This window comes from Mus musculus, chromosome 9 (assembly GCF_000001635.26).
Source record: "Mus musculus strain C57BL/6J chromosome 9, GRCm38.p6 C57BL/6J".
Lineage (NCBI taxonomy): Eukaryota > Metazoa > Chordata > Mammalia > Rodentia > Muridae > Mus > Mus musculus.
Window position 1 is genome coordinate 118491958 of NC_000075.6, and position 19304 is coordinate 118511261.

Sequence of the window (19304 nt, forward strand, 5' to 3'; positions counted from 1 at the left end):
TGGGCAGCATCATTCCCTAGCAGCCGCCTCCCCTCCATCCCCCACAAAACTGTATGGGAGTAGAGAAACAGAGCTGAGCACAAGCAAGCAAGTGAACACCCATACATTTAGTTCTCTCTACTCTTGACAGTATGTGATGTGACCAGGCCACTCAAGCTCCTGCCCCTGTGACTTTTCCACAAGTAATGAACTATAACCTGGAGTTGTAAGCTACAATAAACTCTTTCTCCTGTAGAGAGAAAGATTCTGAGATAGAGCCAAGAGGGAGATTTGTCCCAGAAAATGTGAGGAGCTAGACACATGGTACCTGACCACAGGTAACCAGACTTGTGGCAGAATGTAGGCTAAAATAAGTGGGATATTTTAAGTTAGGTCTAGCCATAGAAGAGCCTAGCCATATGGCCAAAGTATATGTAAGTATGTTTTGAGTCTGAGTCTTATTTCTGGGAGCATGGGACTGGGAGAAAGAACTGGATCTAACTTCTACATTCTCCCTTGAATTGCTTTATGACAGGGTATTTTATCAGATATGTAACTACTACGATAGGCTCAATTCCCAACACCCACATGGCAGCTCACAGCCATCTGTATCTCTAGTACCAGGGGATCCAACACCTTCTTTTGGCCTCCCCAGGCACTAGGCAAGCACATGGCATATGCAGGCAAAACATAGTATTAAAAAAAATAAAATCAAGCCAGGAGTGGTAGGGCACACCTTAATCCTAGCACTCAGGAGGCTGAAGTAGATGGATCTCTGTGAGTTGGAGGCTAGCTGGTCTACATATCAGTTCCAAGCTATCCAGAGCTACGTAAGTCAGGCTCTGAAGAGACAGAGAAAGACAGATACACAGAGACAGAGAGAAACAAAAAGGGAGACAGAGATAGAGAAAGACAGAGACAGACACACACAGAAAGATGGAGAGAGAGAGACAGAAAGACAGAGACCGACACACAGAGAAAAAAGAGAGACAAATACACACACAGAAGCAGAGAGAAAGACAGACAGAGAAAAGACAGACATATAGACAGACACATACGCACGCACGCGCGCACACACACACACATACACACACACACACAGAGAGAGAGAGAGAGAGAGAGGACTGACTCAAGGTCTAGTGAGATGATCTACTGGGTAAAGAAACCTGCCATTTAAACCTAGCAACCTGAGTTCTAAGTTTACAGCTATTTACTCAGGGTATCAGATACAGTATCCCAGCTTGCTGCCTTTTAAGATTTATGAGGAGAGACCTGACATTATTCTGATAAGCTCGTTTTGTCTCTATCCTCTTGAGTTTTGATATTCTTTACTTAATTTTGGCATTTTACTCCCCTTTCCTCCCTCTTGGAATGGTGATGTATATCCTGTGCCATTGAATGTTGGAAGTATGTGATCTGCTTTTTCATTTTGATTTTACAGGGGGTTGCTGTTAAGAGATTGCGTTGAGTCTCAGAAGAAACTTTGAACTTTGGACTTTTAAACAGTGTTGATACTATTGTATGGTCACAAGCCTGTGGGGGCCACGGAGTAGAGTGTAGTTGTTTGACTAAAAATGGCCCTCATAAACCCATAGAGAGTGGCACTACTAGGAGGTGTGGCTTTGTTAGAGAAGGTGTCCCCTTGTTGTCTCCTAGGAGTGACACATAGGAAGTGTGTCAGTGGAGGTAGACTTTGAGGTTTTAGATGCTCAAGCCAAGCCTAATGTCACTTTTTCCTTGCTACCTGCCAATCAAGGTGTAAAGCTCTTAGCTCTCTCTCTAGCACCATGTTTGCCTGCATACTGCCATGCTTCCCACCATGACAATCATGGGCTTAAACCTCTGTACTGTAAGCCAGCCCCAATTAAATGCCTTCCTTTATAAGAGTGGCCATGGTCACAGTGTCTCTTCACAGCAGTAGAACCCTGACTAAGACCCCTGGCCTGGAACTCACAGAGGTCTGCCACCTCTGCCTAAGTGCTGGGACTGGAGGCACATACCACCACCCGAGTCAAACTGGTTCAGTTGACCATGTGCTGTTTATTTGAACTTCTAAGTGCTTCTACGTGTATGCCCGCGTCTTTCCCTCAATTTGGCAAATGCTTCTTGTAATCTCACTGAACAGTTTCTGACTTTCCATCCCACTCATCCTGAGATTTGACATCTTGATATGTGTCAGAATTATTTAAAACTGTGGTCAACCATTGATTTTTTTAAAAATTGTTATCCAAATGAAGTATTTCCTAACCTTAGTTATTCTGGTCTTTCAGGCTTTGTGGGGGATGTTTTTATTCTATGTGTGTGCTGCCTGTGTGTATGTACGCCATGTGTATGCAGTACCTATAGAGGCCAGAAGAGGGCGTCAGATTCCCCCTGGGGTTGTGAGCAGTTCTGAGCGACTGTGTGCTGAGAACTGAACGGAGCAAGGTCCTCTGTAAGAACACCCCGTATGCTTAACCTCTGAGCCATCTCTTTAACCTCCTGGCATTTTTCCTTTTGCTTGCTCTAGTCTGTCAGCCAAGCTCCAGACTGTGGCTGTCCTTCAGTTGAATGATACCCTCCCAGCCTCTCTGCTTTTGTTGTTTAGTTTCTAGCTGTTTCCTTTGGATGAGTGTTTGTCCGTCATTTTGCTTACTTTGTCTCTTCACTTCCTACTGAGCCCATAATACACTTATTTGAACCTGCTCACTCCGTTGATGTCGGTTGGTTTGAGACAGTGTATCTCTATGTAACCCTGGCTATCCTGGAACTCACTATGCAAACCAGGCTGGCCTCAAGCTCACAGAAATCTGCCTTGCTTCTTCTGGGATTAAAGGCTGCGCCCCCATGTCTGGCAACTGGCCATATTTTACAGTATGGATTAGAAGGGTTTCTCCTTTGTTTCAATCCATTTGCTATGTTGATGTTGATGGTTGAGGAATTGTGACCAATCCTTTTCACGTTGGCTTGATTTTTCTTATTGTTTGTTTTCTATGTGCTGTGACTTGAGCATCTGTTGGGATAGATCTATCTCCCCCCCCCCCCCGCCCCGCCCTCCCCCCACACTCTATTTAACATTTAAGAAAATGTTTACTTATGTATGTGTGTGGGCCTGTATCCCATTGGGCGGATGGAGGTCGGAGTGCAGTGTGTGGGAGTTGGTCTCTCCTCCTACAGTTTGAGTTCCGGAGTTCAAACTCAGGTCATCAGGTTTGGTAGCAAACACCTTTACCCACTGAGACACCTTGCTGGGTTTTTTCACCTATTAATTTTGTTTTATTTTATGAGGGTCTTCTTTTTACATTGTTTTATGTGTATGGCTGTTTTGACTGCATGGATATCTCTATACCTGTATATATGTTTGGTGCTATGGAGGACAGAAAAGCCTGGTGCCCACAGGGACCAGAAGAGGGAGTCAGATCTTCTGGAGCGGGAGTCACCATATGGGGAGTAGAAATTGAACCAGGGTCCTCTGGGAGAACAGCCAGTACACTTAGCCTCTAAGCCGTCTCTCCAGCCCCCTTGTGTGGGCCTTAATGGGTATTTGCCTCTTGGACTTACAATCCTCATTGTTATTTAGAGAGAAAAAAGACAGAAATGACAAAGACCATGATTTGACATCAATCTAGGTAGGGCCTTGTTGCCGACTCAGTAGGTAATGGTGCTTGCCATGAGAGCCTGACTACTCGAATAGGTGCCGTGATGCAGTGGCACACATCTGTGATCCCAGAGGAGATGGCAGGTAGAAGCTTGCAGGCCAGCTAGCCTGGGGTGTACAGCAACAGAAATGATGACGGGCCTGCCCCAACTAAGTGGAAGGCAAGATCTCTGACCTTTAGGCTAAAGAGATGGCTGGGGGTGGGGGTAGGGGCTTGTTAAGAGCATTGGCTCCTCTTCCAAAGGACCTGAACTCACATGGCAGCTCATAACTGTCTATAACTCCAGTTCCAGGGGATCTGACACCTTCACACACAGAAGACAGGCATGCAGGCAAAACACCAATATAAATAAATAAATAAATAAATACTCCTTTAAAAAAGGGATCTCTGACCTTCACACAAAGTTCTGTGACATAGGTACACCTCCTCCACACAAAATAAAGAACTGATTGTTTTTAAAATGCACCAGGAAGCACCTGGGTCTTTGTTATGTCCTTGTACAAATGGGTTGCATCACCACTCAGTCTAGAGGTTTGGTTTTCCAAAAACATAGATAACTAGCTCCCTCTAGTATGGGTGTTGCTCCTGGCTGATATGTGTAGATATTAGTGAACAAGGGGGCGGGGAAAGAGAAGGTGAACACTGGACAGATAGACAAGGCGCCTCAGGGGAAGGTGACCGGGAACAATGGCAGAATGATAACCTGTGAGCACTTTTCTGGGCATTTGATGTCAGTTTCCCTCCACAATAATGTCCTTTACCCTAAGGCAGAGGGTGAGAGGTATTTATGAACAGAGAAAGGTGAGGCAGCAGAGGGAGGTGGTCTTTCTGCCCAGAAGTGATACTCATTGGATGCTAGTCAGCACTATTATTGTCCAGTTGCCTGTTGTGTGTGTGTGTGTGTGTGTGTGTGTGTGTGTTTCAAAGTTGTACCACAACAGAAACATCTTTATCTTGGAACAGGTTGGGGACATTTTCTTTGGCTGCACCCAGAACCAGCCTGGGTTAGGCCAGCTGCTCAATTGTCACAGTAGGTGGTGGTTAGGGACTATTGTTAAATGTCAACCTTACGGTGCTGGGCTGTGGCCTCTGTTCCTGTTCCCTTGGGAGGACAAACAAGTCTCACACATAATAGGAAAAGATACTCTCTTTTTCTCCCAAGGACTGTTGGAGGCTGAAGCAGGTCAGGGCACTCTGAATAATGGACTTTCAAACGGAGAGCAGCGGAAACGTGAGATACCAGCTTGCTGAGTGTGCTTTCTGCAAGACGTCATGCCATGAAACCTAAGCCTCAAAGTGAAGAGTGCTTGTGTGTGTATGTGTGAGTGTAAATGCGTGTGTCAGAACACTGCATGCATGTCTCTGTGTGGATTAAGTTCCTCGTGATCCAGACAGAAGATTGCCCTGCACCTGAAGCAGGCAAATGCCAAAGCTGAGGGGACAGGGCTCACAGAAAGTTCTAGGAGGAAAGATGGCCATTGATTGGTCCAGGTATCTGTCAGTCTCTCTGGAAGCTGAATGTGAAACTGAGGTCTTTGGGTGGACCCACTGTGCAAGCTGACAGACTGGAGCCTGGGGTGTGGTCTGCTTGGTGGCTGTTTGGAGGAAGGAATGCTGAGGTGTAGTTTGTCCTGGGTGTGGAGAGGGTGGAGCAGTTGCCTTACAGGTGAGCAGAGTGACCCTATACTCTCCCCCACCATGATGACCTCAGTTACCGCGGGAACTACCAAAGGTAACTGATAGGAAGGTACACACTCCTCTGACTTTCCCAGAATGCATTGCCATTTCCCTCTTGGGTCCAAGTCAAGTCTGACTTTTACTAAAGCTACATAAGCTTGGATTTTCTCTGTCCTTAAAAACAAAACAAAACCACAATGAATTTAATTGTGTGTGTGTGTATTCGTGCGCGTACATGTGGGTATGTCCACCTATGTGCCTGGTGCCTTCGGAGGTCAGAACAGGCATTGAATCCCTTGAAACTGGAGTGACAGTGGGTTGTGAGCCACCATGTAGATTCTGGGGACCAAATTCTGGGTCCTCTGAATGAGCAGCCAGAGAGTCCCCTTTCCTGCTGAGTGAGCTAGACAGCCCCTCATTTACAGAAGTGTAGCACCTAAAAACTATCTTTAATATTAAAGGTCCTTTGGCATTGAAGAATCTATTTCCTATGATGAGGAAAGGTCAGGTTAGGAGTCATTTTTGTTTGTTTGTTTGTTTTGCGGTTTGTTGTTCCTAAGTTAAAAGGGCGACCCTTTAAACATCAATGGTAAAAAAAAAAAGTCTTCCTTTTCTCCTTTGAAAATAATTTAGGAGTCACTCCAGTATAGATGATTTTGAAAAGAAAACAAAGGAATTTAGAGGTTCTTTTGTTTGTCAAGGGTAACATTAACCTTTTCTGACTAAAGGACAGAGCCCAGTGGCAGATGCAAGAATACGGGACTTGAGGGGTTGGGGGGTGGGGTCCGGTCTGGGACAGAAGGCTGAGCCAAACTGGGAACGGGTACTGGAGAGGATCAGATAGTGACTCGGGGGCTGGTGGAGTGGTACAAGTTAAAAGGCGTTTTAAATAAACTTTCATTTTTAAATTTATTTTTGTATGTATGAGCATTTTGCCTGCATGTTCATGTGTGCACTATACAGTGCCTTCAGAGGCCGGAAGAGGGAGATCGAACTCCTGAAACTGGAGTTTCTAACCAGCTGTGAGCCACCAGGTGAATGCTGGGAATCAAACCTCCGCAGGAACAGCAAGGATTCTTTCTTAACCACTGAGCCATCTCTTCAGTCCTAAGACATTTTTAATAAGATTATTTGGAGTGAAATACTGTATTCGTTACCTATTCTCATTGCTCTGACAGAAGCAGGTTAAAGAGGAAAGAGTTTATTTTGGCTCACAGTGTAGGGACACAGTCTGTCACAGTTGTACTCGGAAGCAACTGGACCGCAGCATCCACAGAAAGCAGAGACTGACAAAGGCTGGCGTGCAGCCTGCTTTCTCCTTTTTAAGTCCACAAACCCAGCCCACAGGATTCCCACCCACATTCCTGGTGGGTTTCCCTCCTGTATTAAATCAGCATAGAAATGGCCCCACAAACACAGCCAGAGGCATGCCTCCTGTGAGATTCTAAGTCCCATCATGCTAGCAACCAAGGACTGTGCACTATACACTTTCAGCCATGCCTTTTTCCCAAAGACAGCCTAGGGTTTAGCAACGCTACACTCTACTGTGGAATATTCTGAGTCTGTTTCCTTTAGCAGATTCTGCCAAAGTTCTGAAATTCCCAATTCTGTTCCTATTCTGAGGTCAAGACAGGAAAAGGAGACTGTTTCTCCTGTTCAGCTCCCTGTTGGCAAAAGAAAAGAATTAAATTCTCATTATAAACATTCAAAACACGCAAAAACACACAAAACAAACACACAAGATAGAAATCACACTGCTTCAGTTGCCCTGTGTAATTACACCATCCAAGGTTGGCAGGTTTGACACTAATAGTACATAACTATGATTTTTCTCTAAGCATTTATGGATACACACACACTTATTATTTATTCAAAAATTAATTCAAGGGGTAAAATCATTTTTTCTATTTTCTTCAACATGTTAAAATAATTTTTGGAGGAGGTAAGGCATGCTTAGGGTATAAATTTAAAATATATGAGAGATATAAAAGTAATTACCATTACTGATCCTTCCAGCTGCCTAGTCTTTCAGCTGGGGGCAAACACTGTGAGTGGTTTCTTATTTATCTTTCCAGATATAGTCTTTAATATGTATGTTAAACCTTATAAAATTAATATTCTAAAGTAAAATCAAATTCTCTGAGGCTCATATATTTGTTGTGTGTACATACATATTTTGTTTTGTTTTGATTTTTGATTTTTTTTTTTTTTTTGAGACAGGGTTTCTCTGTATAGCCCTGGCTGTCCTGGAACTCACTTTGTAGACCAGGCTGGCCTCAAACTCAGAAAGCCACCACGCCCGGCTGACATTTTTATTTAAATAATGGTTTCACTATATATCAGTATATACATTCGTGTGTGTGTGTGTGTGTGTGTGTGTGTGTGTGTGTATGCTGGCATGACTAAGTATTCAACTCTGTGTGTGTGTATACGTACTGGCATCACTAAGTAGTAAACCTTGGGCCTTATGAATGTTAGACAAGTGTTCTACCACTGAGCTATAGCACCATCTCATTTAAAATATTTTTAATTGAAGTCGGGGGTTTTGCTGACTTGCTCAAGCTGGCCTTGAGTCATAATCCTTCTGCCTCAGTTCCCTAAGTATCTGGGGTTACCAGACCTGGCTTCTAGTCCTTTAAGACTGCTTTAGATTTTTCTGTCATCCTGGAGCTTGAACCCAGGGCCCAGAGCAGGTGAGGCAAGCTCTCTAGCCTAAGCTACTCCCCAGCCTTCTAAGACTATAACAATGTCATGTTTAGGAATCTTCTAAGACAACTTATAATCTTAATAATCACTTTGTTCTCTGAGGAACTTTGGGATGGTCATTATTTTAGAGTAAAAAAAATAAGTAAAAAAAAAAGTTAGGTAAAGCAGTGAGCGCCTCGAGTCCCAGCGGCTCTGGTGTCTCAGTTTTGTTTTGTTTTTTAAAGAAAGATGGAAAGAAAAGAAGAGAAAGAGGGAGGCAGTGGAGTTCAGGCACTTTCTTCTACCACAGGTAAAACGTAGCAAGCTTGTGGGCTCAGGCCTATCAGTCGCCTTCCTGTCGGTTTGGTTGACCTGTCAACATGGCCGTCCACTACACCTCTCTCTCTTTCTTAATGATTATATGTGTGTGTGTGTGTGTGCGTGCGTGTGTGTGTGTGTGTGTGTGTGTGTGCACCACATGTGCGCCTGGTGCCCCCCCAGAGGCCAGAGGCACTGGAACCAGAGTGACAGTCACCTCTCCAAACCCACACTCACTCTCTTTATAGAATCTAATGGCAACACAAAGCAAGCTTTTCTTTGTTTTTAAATCACACACCCAGAGTTTAAACATTTAAAAGAGTGAATCTGTGTGCTTTAAGGTCTGGATAGCAAGTATTTATAAAGGAACAGGGAATGCCCCTTCTTACCCCATTTCACTTCATCAACCCTGCTTAGCAAAAGACCGCCCCTTTCTCTTCCCTTCCCTTCCCTTCCCTTCCCTTCCCTTCCCTTCCCTTCCCTTCCCTTCCCTTCCCTTCCCTTCCCTTCCCTTCCCTCCCCTCCCCTCCCCTCCCCTCCCCTCCCCTCCCCTTCCCCTTCCCCTCCCCCCCTCCCCTTCCCCTTCCCCTTCCTTCCTCCCTCCCTCCCTTCCTTTTTTCCTTCCTTCCTTCCTTCCTTCCTTCCTTCCTTCCTTCCTTCCTTCTCTCCTTCTCTCCTTCCCTCCTTTGACACAGGGTTTGTCTGTGTAGCCTTGTCCGTCCTAGAACCCACTCTGTTGACCAGGATGGCCTCAGACTCAGAGATCGCCTGCCTCTGCCCCCTGAGAGCTGGGATTATGTGCACCATCACCGCCCTGCCAAAGACCTCATTCTTAAAATAAGACCTGCATCTCAGCTCTGTGGCGTGGATTTCCCCTTCAAATGGGTGTTATAACAGAATTTTTGAGTCATTAGCTTTGCATCTATTTCTGGAACATGCCATGTAACTAAATACCAACGTGTTAATAACTAAGTTGAATAGCTTAAAAACAAAAAGCAAACAAACAAAAAAACAGCCAGGTGTATCTCAAAAGAGACAAGAAAGTACTAAGCCTGGGAATCAGATAAATGACAAGAGGTGGCACCTGCTTACCAGCGGCCCCTCTCTCCCTTAACTCTGTGCCTATCATATGACATGATCACATAAGGTCCTTGCTTTTCCTAGTCTGTTCACGGTTGACCTACAATGGGAATTAATTTAAAAGTGAAGAGTAGGGGGAAAGAAATCCTCTAAAGAAAAGTTACTCCAGGCCTCCAGGTCCAGTCACCATCTAAGCTTAGACTCTGATGCAGAGGCCTGGCTCCTGAGGGAGCTTTTCCAAGGTGTTTGTTTTTGGCTTTTTGTTTTTGGTTTTTGAGGACAGAGTTTCTCTGTATAGCCCTGGCTGTCCTGGTACTCTGTAGACTAGGCTGTCTTTGAACTCAGAGATCCGCCTGCTTCTGCCTCCCGAGTGTTGGGACTAAAGTACCACGATATGCGAAAATGTCTATGAATGTTCAGATGAAAAACATTCTAACAGATAGAAATACCGACATTGTGATCTCCCGGTCTCTGTTGGTCTCTGTTAGCTACTCTAATAAACACTGGGTTATAGCCCAGTGTCTAGGGTAGTCCTCACCAGCATGGGTAAGGCCCTGGAGTCCATTCCCAGCACACACATGTGCGTGTGCACACACACGTGGTTTCTATCTTCCCTTCCTCTAATATACTTGTGTGTATATGATGTGGAATTTCTTCCCTGATGAGATAAAAGTGTTAGGGAACCTGGTATGTAAAGAAAATGCAGTCGACAAGCGTTTACATTTAAGGATACTTATCTGAATGCAGGATTAAATGCTGCAGCCCCCCCCCCCCAAAAAAAAAACCCTGCTAGATGGATGGGGAGAATGGAATGTCAGCCACTCAGGTTTTTTTGAGCAGAGTTGGCGAACTTGGAGAACTCAGTGTCACGGGGAGACTGGAGGCTGATGGGAAGGGACGCAGGGGTGATGTAAGCAGTCGTGTGGGTGTGGGCTTCACTGGCATGAAACTCAAGTTCAGTCACTGCCTCAATGGTGTGTGAGCTCCAAACTTTGTCTCTGTAACTCCTTGCATGGGTGTTTTGTTCCCACTTCTAAGGAGGGGCATAGTGTCCACACTTCAGTCTTCATTTTTCTTGAGTTTCATGTGTTTAGGAAATTGTATCTTATATCTTGGGTATCCTAGGTTTTGGGCTAATATCCACTTATCAGTGAGTACATATTGTGTGAGTTCCTTTGTGATTGGGTTACCTCACTCAGGATGATGCCCTCCAGGTCCATCCATTTGGCTAGGAATTTCATAAATTCATTCTTTTTAATAGCTGAGTAGTACTCCATTGTGTAGATGTACCACATTTTCTGTATCCATTCCTCTGTTGAGGGGCATCCATGTAGAGACTGCCATATCCAGGGATCCACCCCATAATCAGCATCCAAACGCTGACACCATTGCATACACTAGCAAGATTTTATCGAAAGGACCCAGATGTAGCTGTCTCTTGTGAGACTATGCCGGGGCCTAGCAAACACAGAAGTGGATGCTCACAGTCAGCTAATGGATGGATCACAGGGCTCCCAATGGAGGAGCTAGAGAAAGTACCCAAGGAGCTAAAGGGATCTGCAACCCTATAGGTGGAACAACATTATGAACTAACCAGTACCCCGGAGCTCTCGACTCTAGCTGCATATGTATCAAAAGATGGCCTAGTCGGCCATCACTGGAAAGAGAGGCCCATTGGACACGCAAACTTTATATGCCCCAGTACAGGGGAACTCCAGGGCCAAAAAGGGGGAGTGGGTGGGTAGGGGAGTGGGGGTGGGTGGGTATGGGGGACTTTTGGTATAGCATTGGAAATGTAAATGAGCTAAATACCTAATAAAAAATGGAAAAAAATGGTGTGTGAGCTATATGACCTTGGGTAAGATGTTTGACCTCTCTCTGAGTCTTGGGATTTATATTTTAATTTCGTTATTGCATTTACTTGTGTATGTGCTTTAGAAGTTCTCCTGTTGTTATTTTAAGATTTACATGGGTTTGTGTTTGCCTGCACAATGTGTATGTGTGCCAGCCATTTCCACAGTGTCAACTCTGTGGCTCCATGGGGAGGGGAGGGGAGGAGAGGGGAGAGCCTGCTGGCTTCTAGTGTCCTTTTCAACTTCTCTCTGCAGTGTTTTTACATCTTTCCTTGCAGGCATCTCTTGCTCTCTGATTGGCTCTCCTCCTAGGTGGCCTGTTTGTTTTGTTTTGCTTGGTTACTATAAAGGGAATCCTCTCCAGATTTCTTCCTCTTAAAGTTCACATCATTGGGATGTTGAAAACTACAGATTATTGATGTTCATTTTATATCCTATGGCTTGACTGTAAGTATTTATTTCTTCAATCTAAGAATTCAGATGAAGTCTTCAGGGTCTCTGAGATACTGGATCACATCTGTGAATAGGAAATGTTTGACTTCTTCCTTTTCTGTCCGGATCCCTTTTCTTTCTTTTCTCTTAGCGCCCCATGCTGCACTCCCAACTCTGCAGGACATGTTTCCTGCTCTCCTCCATTTAGAATAAATTTAGAGTTTAGATGTTTGTAGCGTGTAGCTTTAAGAGCTTTTGTTTTCCTGTGTGTGGGTATTTCGCCTGCATTTCTGATTGTGCACCACATGTATATCTGCTGTCCTCAGAGGTCAAAAGAGAGTCTTAGAGCCCCCAGAACTGGAGTTACAGATGGTTGTGAATCACCATGTGGTTTGGGTGCTGGGAACCAAACCAAGGTCCTATGCAAAAGCATCGAATGCTCTTATCTGATCTGTATTGTGTTGAGAAATTTTGTGCCTTTGTTCATCAGGGAACTTGGCATGCAGTGTTCTTTGTGTGTGTGTTCTTATCTAGTTTGGGCATTAGTGTAATACTAACGAGCTGTGCTCCTTCCAGGTTGTCGAGATTGCCAATTTCTGAAAAGTATGGTAGAGTTCAGCTGTGAGCCTGTTTAGTTCTGGGCTTTTCTTTGTTGGTGGACTCTGCTACTGTGTGTGAGGGAGAATTGTGGAGATCAGCCACATCTGGACAGCCCTCACATCTGGACAGCCCTCACATCTGGACAGACCTTGTTGGGCTACCCAGGCCACGGTCTGTCAGTCAGACTAATACATCCCATGTGTCTATATATCCACTCCATTGGCTCTGCTCCTTTAGAGAAAGAACTCTGACCCAAACACTGCCCATCTCTAGTTTTATTCATGTGGAATCACCCCATTGGTTATTTTTGCTAGAGTATTTCTGTTTGCTTGTTGTTCTTGTTTTTTTGTTTGCTTGTTTGCTTGTTTGTTTGACACGGTTTCTCTGTCTTAGCTTTGGCTGTCCTGGAATTCACTCTGTAGACCAGGCTGGCCTCAAACTTAAGAAATCCAAGTGCCTCTGCTTCCTTAGTGTTGGGATTAAAGTTGTGCACCACCACCACCGCCATCTGGTTAAAATGTAAGCTCTCATAACCTTTCCTGTAAGCAATTCTGTGGAGGCATTGTCTTGTTTAATGATTGATAGTGTGAGGGTCCAGCTTAATGTGGGTGGTTCTACCCCAGGTAGGTGGTGTTGGGTTGTATAAGAAAGCAAGCTGAGCGATCCACTGGGAACAGGACAGCAAGCACCACTCCCCCTTTGGCTCTGCTTCAGTTCTTGTCTCCAGCTTTCTGACTTGAATTCTTGCAGGCAAACTAAGACAAGGTAGTATATATGCCCAGAGACAGGACTCCTTCACTTAGGTTTTTGACTACGAATCTCCTCCTCTGGCATGTGACTGGCATTGGAAGTCTTGTGGGACTGAGGCCTAAACCTGTGGATCTGGTTTTCTCTGTCTCTCTGTCTCTCTCTCTGTCTCTGTCTGTCTCTGTCTGTCTCTGTCTGTCTCTGTCTGTCTCTGTCTCTGTCTCTGTCTCTGTCTCTCTCTCTCTCTCTCTGAGTCAGGGTGTCCCTATGTAACATAGGCCCATCTGGCCTGGAACTCGGAGATCACCTGGCCTCAGCCTCCCAGGTGCTGGGATTAAAGGTGTACACCCCCATGCACCAGTTCTTAATGTTCTGTTCAAAGAATCAGAACTGAATGGATGCCATCCAGGTAGTAGCTTGTGCAGAACCCAGAGTTTCGAGGTCATATGGGTCTTTGTGAGCAGAGGTTTCAGAAATATTCTATGTTGTGCAAGTGTAGGGGGTTCTCAGCAGATGGAAAAGTCTAGGTAGGGGAAGACAGCTCCTTTGGAGTGCAGCCACAGATATTAAGCACTAAAGGCAGATAATTCTGACTAGGCAGAAAATTGTGCACCTGTAGGCCTCAGCTATTCTGGAGGCAGGAAAATCACTTTAGTTAACAAATTCAAGGCCAGTCTGCCTAATTCAGCCAGACTATTTATGTTTGAGACAGGATCTCACTGTAGCTCAGACTGGCCTTAAATTCATATAGGCAAGAATGACCTTGAACTTCTCGTCCTACTGCTTCTACCTCTGGATGCTGGGATTACAGGTATACACCATCACACCCAGTTTATGCGATGCTGAGGCTAGAGCCAATCCTTCCTGCATATGCTAGGTAAACAAACGTTCTACACCCTCAGCCCCAGATTTTCTCTTTAAACCAACCAACCAACCAACCAATGAACCAATGAACCAACGAACCAACTAGCTGGCCAACCAGCGAACCAACTAGTCATCTATACCATCCAACCCACTATCCAAAAACCTTTCGAGAGAATTCTAAACGATCGTGCCACACGACACTGAATACACTTCTGCATTCCTAGCTCTATCCTCTCTCACCCCAGCCTTCTTCACTGTGGTGCTCAGTGGTGGGATGCTCCCTATTTGACAGCACAGCTCCAAGACTCCCGCTAGAGTCAGCGCAGACGCCACTGTGCACGCGCGTTCACCCGCACCGCCTCCATATTGTCCGCCGCGGCGCTCCGTAGCAAGCCCCTGGCAAGCTCCACGTCGACCGCGCAGGCGCCCGGGGCGCGTTCACCTGCTGCCGTTGTCGCCGCCGCCGCCGCCGCTGACGGGGCTGGATGGGGGGCCGAGGCCAGCCAGGGGCACCCAGAAAGAAGAGACGCGGCGGCGGCGACGCCGACACCCGCACGACGAGCGCCCCGAGGTGCCCGCCAGCTCCACAGGAAGGCGGCGAGGCCCGGGCCCGGCCGCCCCGCGGGTAGAGACGCTGCCGGCCCCTCGCCGCGCCATGTTCAAGAAGCTGAAGCAGAAGATCAGCGAGGAGCAGCAGCAGCTGCAGCAGGCGTTAGCCCCTGCTCAGGTACGTCGTCCCCCTGCGCCGAGGCCCGGGAAGCGGGCGAAAGTTCCCCATGACCTTTGACCTCCGCCCCAGGAACACCCCCCCCCCCCAAACCGTAGCCCTGGAAGGTTTGGGACCACCCAGCCGGTGTAGGAACCCTGGCCTGGTTTCTCCCAAAACTCCGTCCCTGTGCAGGGTGACGGGACCGGTCGGGACATTTGACTTCGGAGTTTCCCCTCTAAGGACCGACCCGGTCTGACAGATGGGTGCGATGGGTTCGGGTCCTGCGTGGGGAGCTTCTCTCGCCCGTCAGAGACCCTGACTCTAGAGTGGTGACGGGGGCGGGGCAACCCAGATCCTTTGTGATATGTGACCTCTGCCCTCTGCCCCATATATGACCAATGTCCTCTGGGTTCCCTGGACATCGCACCCGGAATGACCAGGTCCCTGTAAGTCTCCTGCTTCCAAACCCTGATCGAGGCAGAGAGTCGAGCCTGCCCGGGCCAGGCTGCTCGCAGGAGCCGAGGGCGGCGGTCCAGCGACCAAGCCTGTCACGAGTTAGTCACTTCGTGTAACTTGGGTGATGGCGGACAGGGCTCAGGGGCAGACACTGAACGGGACGGGCACCGAGCCTGTCAGCAACCGGGCTCTTGCATCTTTTCTGGAAGGTCGTTGCTTTTTAAGGGAGTATGGTTTCGGGCTGGGAAAAGGGGGCGTGTTCGTGTTAGAAACAAACTACCCCTCTCCAGCACTCAGGGTGTGAAGGACGGGAGGGGAGGGTTTCTGCTGAATCTCTCCCCAGTCTCCCTGAATATCAGTAGATTGAACACGAACGTCTTTTCTTTTATGGTTAGAAACCTGGAAAGCCCATGGCTCAAGAAAGGTCGTAGTTTGGCTAAGTGGGAAGCAGTTTGGGTGTTTAAATATAACGACCCAGCATTCTGTTTCTAGAAACATAGTCTGAGAAGATTTAGGATGCAAAAACATTTAGTTACACGATTTCTTTTTTCTTGTGTGCGCGCGTGGGCAGGTGGCAGCCAGAAGACAACCATGGTGTCGTCATTCCTCATCCCTCGGGCTTTATTCTTTTTATTTTACTATTTAAAAAAGATTTCTGGATTTCTTTATGTGAGTGTCTTGTCTGTCTGTATGTCTGTACACTGTGTGAGGCCAGAAGATAGTGTTGGATCCCAGGGAACTTGTCATGCATGGTTGAACCATTATGTGGGTTGGTCCTCTGCAAGAGCAACAATTGCTCTTAACCTCTGAGCCATTTCTCCAGCACACCCCCTGGCCTGGAACTCACCAAATAGGCTGGGCTCAATGGCCAGCAGGCCGAGGGAATCCACCTTTCTGCCTCCTGAGCACTGGGGTACAAGAGTGTGCCACCACAGCTGTCTTTTTTAACCTGGATTCTGAGATGGAAACTCAGGCAAGCATTTTACCATCTGAACTGTCTTGCTAGCCCTGGCGCTGTTTTAATGGTAGCACTCTGGGGCCAGTAAAGAATTGGCTGGATACATTCTTACCAGGGGGCTGATTATTATACAGCGCTAAAAAGAAACAACGTTGATTTGGATCTCTGCTCCACATTTATTTAGTAGTTAGTATAGATTACTTAGACCTCATAAACCTATGAGGTAAATATTATTCCTCCTATAGATGAAAATGTGATGAGACCCAAAGGCAACTGCTACATAGAATCAGAGCTGCAGGCAAATATTGTCTACATAGACTGAGAGATGCTACAAGAGACAAATTAAGTGCAGCATATGAATTGTGACCCACTTTTTATGGCAATAAGAAATGTATTTTTAGGAGTGAAGCACAGCAATCTTCCACTGTAGCACTATAGACCCTCCCACTCCAGACTCACCCCCAGGGAGTGAGGGAAGCTTCTGCTCTACACCGCAGCGCATCCTTCAGGCCTTTGGCCTTATCTGTGTACTTTGTCCTTATCCCCATCTTACTTTGTTATTGTTGCCCTGCCTGAAGCCTCATTGTTCGGGAGAGAAGCCTGATGTTCCTGCCACTGGCAGTGTAGAGAGAGACAGGAGAGCTCAGGGCTTGTGAGTTTCTGAGCTTGCCTCTTTATTTTTAAATAAAGATATTATATTTAAAGCTGGCTCATACCTTTTGCTTTAAGACCTGAGGCTTTCTAAGAATCTGGGATGAACGCTGCTTTGTTTCCATGGCAGCAGTACCTTGTGTGGGTCCTGGCGTTGCAGTACCTCAGCTCTGCTGAACTTGGTACCGCTTCTGCTTCTCGTTCATCTCCAGTCTTCTGAAAATTGCTTGAGACTTACTAACTCTGTGGAGGACGCCATATGTAGCTCATATGCCGTATTTAACTGGAAGCTGCCTTATTTTTGGATGGCTGAATTTCACATAGAAGAAGACCATCTTTAGGAGGTGAAGTATTTATACCATAAGAACGATGGTTCATTTCTGGAACAACCACTGTAGATTGCAAAATGACAAAGATGCTCGATTAAGGGCATGCTGAAAAGTTCCCACTAGTGATTGAAATGCAGATGTTGTGTGAAGACTAAGCCCATGGTAGGTAACCCTTCCTACTCTGGAATGTCAAGTTGATTCGCAGTGATTGGAGCAGTGTTGTAGTGAGGACAGGTCCAGTGGCCTGTCCCTGGCCTAGGTGTGTGTGTGGGGGGGAGGAGTTACTGAGCAGGTGTGCTGTATGTTGGTGCAAGCCAAAGCCACACCTGTTTCTTAAAGTGTATCTGCTTGGGCAGAACTTAAGGGGCAGGAGCTTAGTCAAAAGGCTCATGAGCATCCTGCTAGTGAGTCCATAGCTGCTATAAATTGCTCATGAGAAAACATTGAAAACCCCTCATTTTGATATTTCTCATACTTGTCTACAGCTCCAATAATTAGAGCAGTCCAGTTCCTAGTGGCAGGCTGTAATAGATGAGAGGACTTCCTGTAGTAACTAGCTGACCAAAAAATACTGTGAATGTTGCTTCCTTTTCTCTTAGAAAGCTGGGATTAGTTGATTTCAGAGTTACTAATTCACAGTAATTAAACTTCACTGATACTTAAAGAGATTTGAAAGTGTAGAATTGTACCTGTTTTTCTAACAATTTATTCTGGAGTGTTTGTGAGCCTTCCAGGTAATGCGGCCTCTAGTACAGTAAATTTAAAATAGCATATCCTACTAATATGAATATTCAAATTTTGTGTTTTTCCTATCTTTAAATCATGTTGTTCAACCTGGGATTAATACTTTTAATTCCTGTTTTTTTTTTAAACCATAGTTAAAAGTATGAAATACATTGAAGTATGTAGATTTGAGACTTGGTTGCCAGATAGAAGAACTTCAAGGTTACAGAGATAGATAGCATGGCACAGTGAAAGTAGTACTCCAGGTGGCTTGTGAGTTGGACCTGGAAGTCACACAGGTTAGAAGACAGAGACAATTAGAGGAGGGTCTCTAGGATCCACTCCTCAGTAAGCAGCTATTGCCAGTTGATAGCTGCAGGGGGGGGGGGGGGGATGGGCGCGGAGAGGGGAGCATCTGTGGAAGCTCTTATTTATGGTAGGCTTCTCACACTTTACTGGATGCCTCACACCGGTACTCAGACGGGCAGCACTGGTGAGCTTAGAGGGGGGTGGTCTGGGGAGGGGGAAATGGATGACGGATATGATCATGTTTCATTGTGTGTGTGTGTGTGTGTGTGTGTGAAGAATAGAAAAAAGAAAAGAAAAAGAAATTATGTCTCCTGCTACAGAATCTACGTACTGTGAAGACTGTGCGTGTAGCTCAGCCATCGGGTGATTGGCTAGATGTTGGACACCTGGGCTTGAGGCCTCTATACCCTGCACTAATTAAAACAAAAGATGGTAAAAGCTTTTGTTTTAGGGGTGTCTCTATGTGAATTGGGTGGAAATATGGTGACATTATTAATATTATTATTACTATTTTTACTGTGAGTCCAGAGAAGTTCGAGAGCTAGTCATCTAAAGTGAAGTGGTAAGGTGGACAGGGAGTTAGGAGGTCTGTGCTAACCTCGTTCTTGAAGTGTCTAACCTGGGCAGTCGTGTAAACATTCTACGCGTCTAATCGGATCAGGAAATTGGGTATGACTTTGTGTGCTCTTTGCACCTTTCAGATTGATTGTGAAGACCCAGAGTGAGAAACTGCAAGAAGCCATTCGTATTGGTCAACACTGTTTTCACTTAACAGGGCCTACAGGTGCTGCGCTGGGTGTTACGTTTGCCTCGCATGGCTGAGAAGGGTGCTCACAAGGTGCATGGCGTGCCTGTGGGGAAATACTGAGGAGGAGCCTCTGACAGGGAACGAAAAGCAAAGGGTAGGCACTGGCACTCAAAGCTTACCACCCGGAAGGTCCCTGCTTGTTTTCACATGCTGAGAAGAAGTCGCCGTGGCTATAGGGCTTCTTAGCCTAGCGACGGCATGGTTCTGTTGGTCAGAACCAGGTCTCTGTTCTAAGGCTGTCAAGGTGTGTCCAGGTTGTTTTCTGCCCTTCATGCCCATGTGCTTAGGGTAGAGTTCAGTCGGTGCTGGGGGCCTTGTCCGCTCTCTGGGCGATGCAGAGGTGGCGTTCAGCAGTTCTCGCTGTGTGTTCAGTAGGATTTTGTTTTTATTGAGCATAGCGAGAGCACAGGTCGCTAGCCTCGGTCTCCTTCCTGTAGACCAGGATTTGAAGGGCTTATGTAAGCAGTTAAACTTACTTGGGTAATTTT

General features: G+C 46.2%; 1 protein-coding gene across 19 annotated transcripts in view; it reads left to right on the forward strand.

Annotated features, from left to right (window-relative positions):
• Positions 1-14238: 14238 nt before the first annotated feature.
• Positions 14239-19304, forward strand: part of Golga4 (golgi autoantigen, golgin subfamily a, 4) — a 76324-nt gene continuing 71258 nt past the window's right edge. For 9 of the 19 annotated variants that reach the window (XR_003947952.1, XR_871210.3, XR_003947953.1 and 6 more), the window contains exon 1: positions 14301-14600. Coding sequence is in view for 10 of the 19 variants with exons in the window: in XM_006512189.4 (XP_006512252.1) it covers positions 14529-14600 (72 nt within the window). In the remaining 9 variants the exon portion in view is untranslated. Of the gene's footprint in view, positions 14601-19304 lie in introns of all 19 variants that reach the window. The other 10 variants (XM_006512187.4, XM_017313473.2, XM_017313475.2 and 7 more) reach the window with 7 other exon arrangements.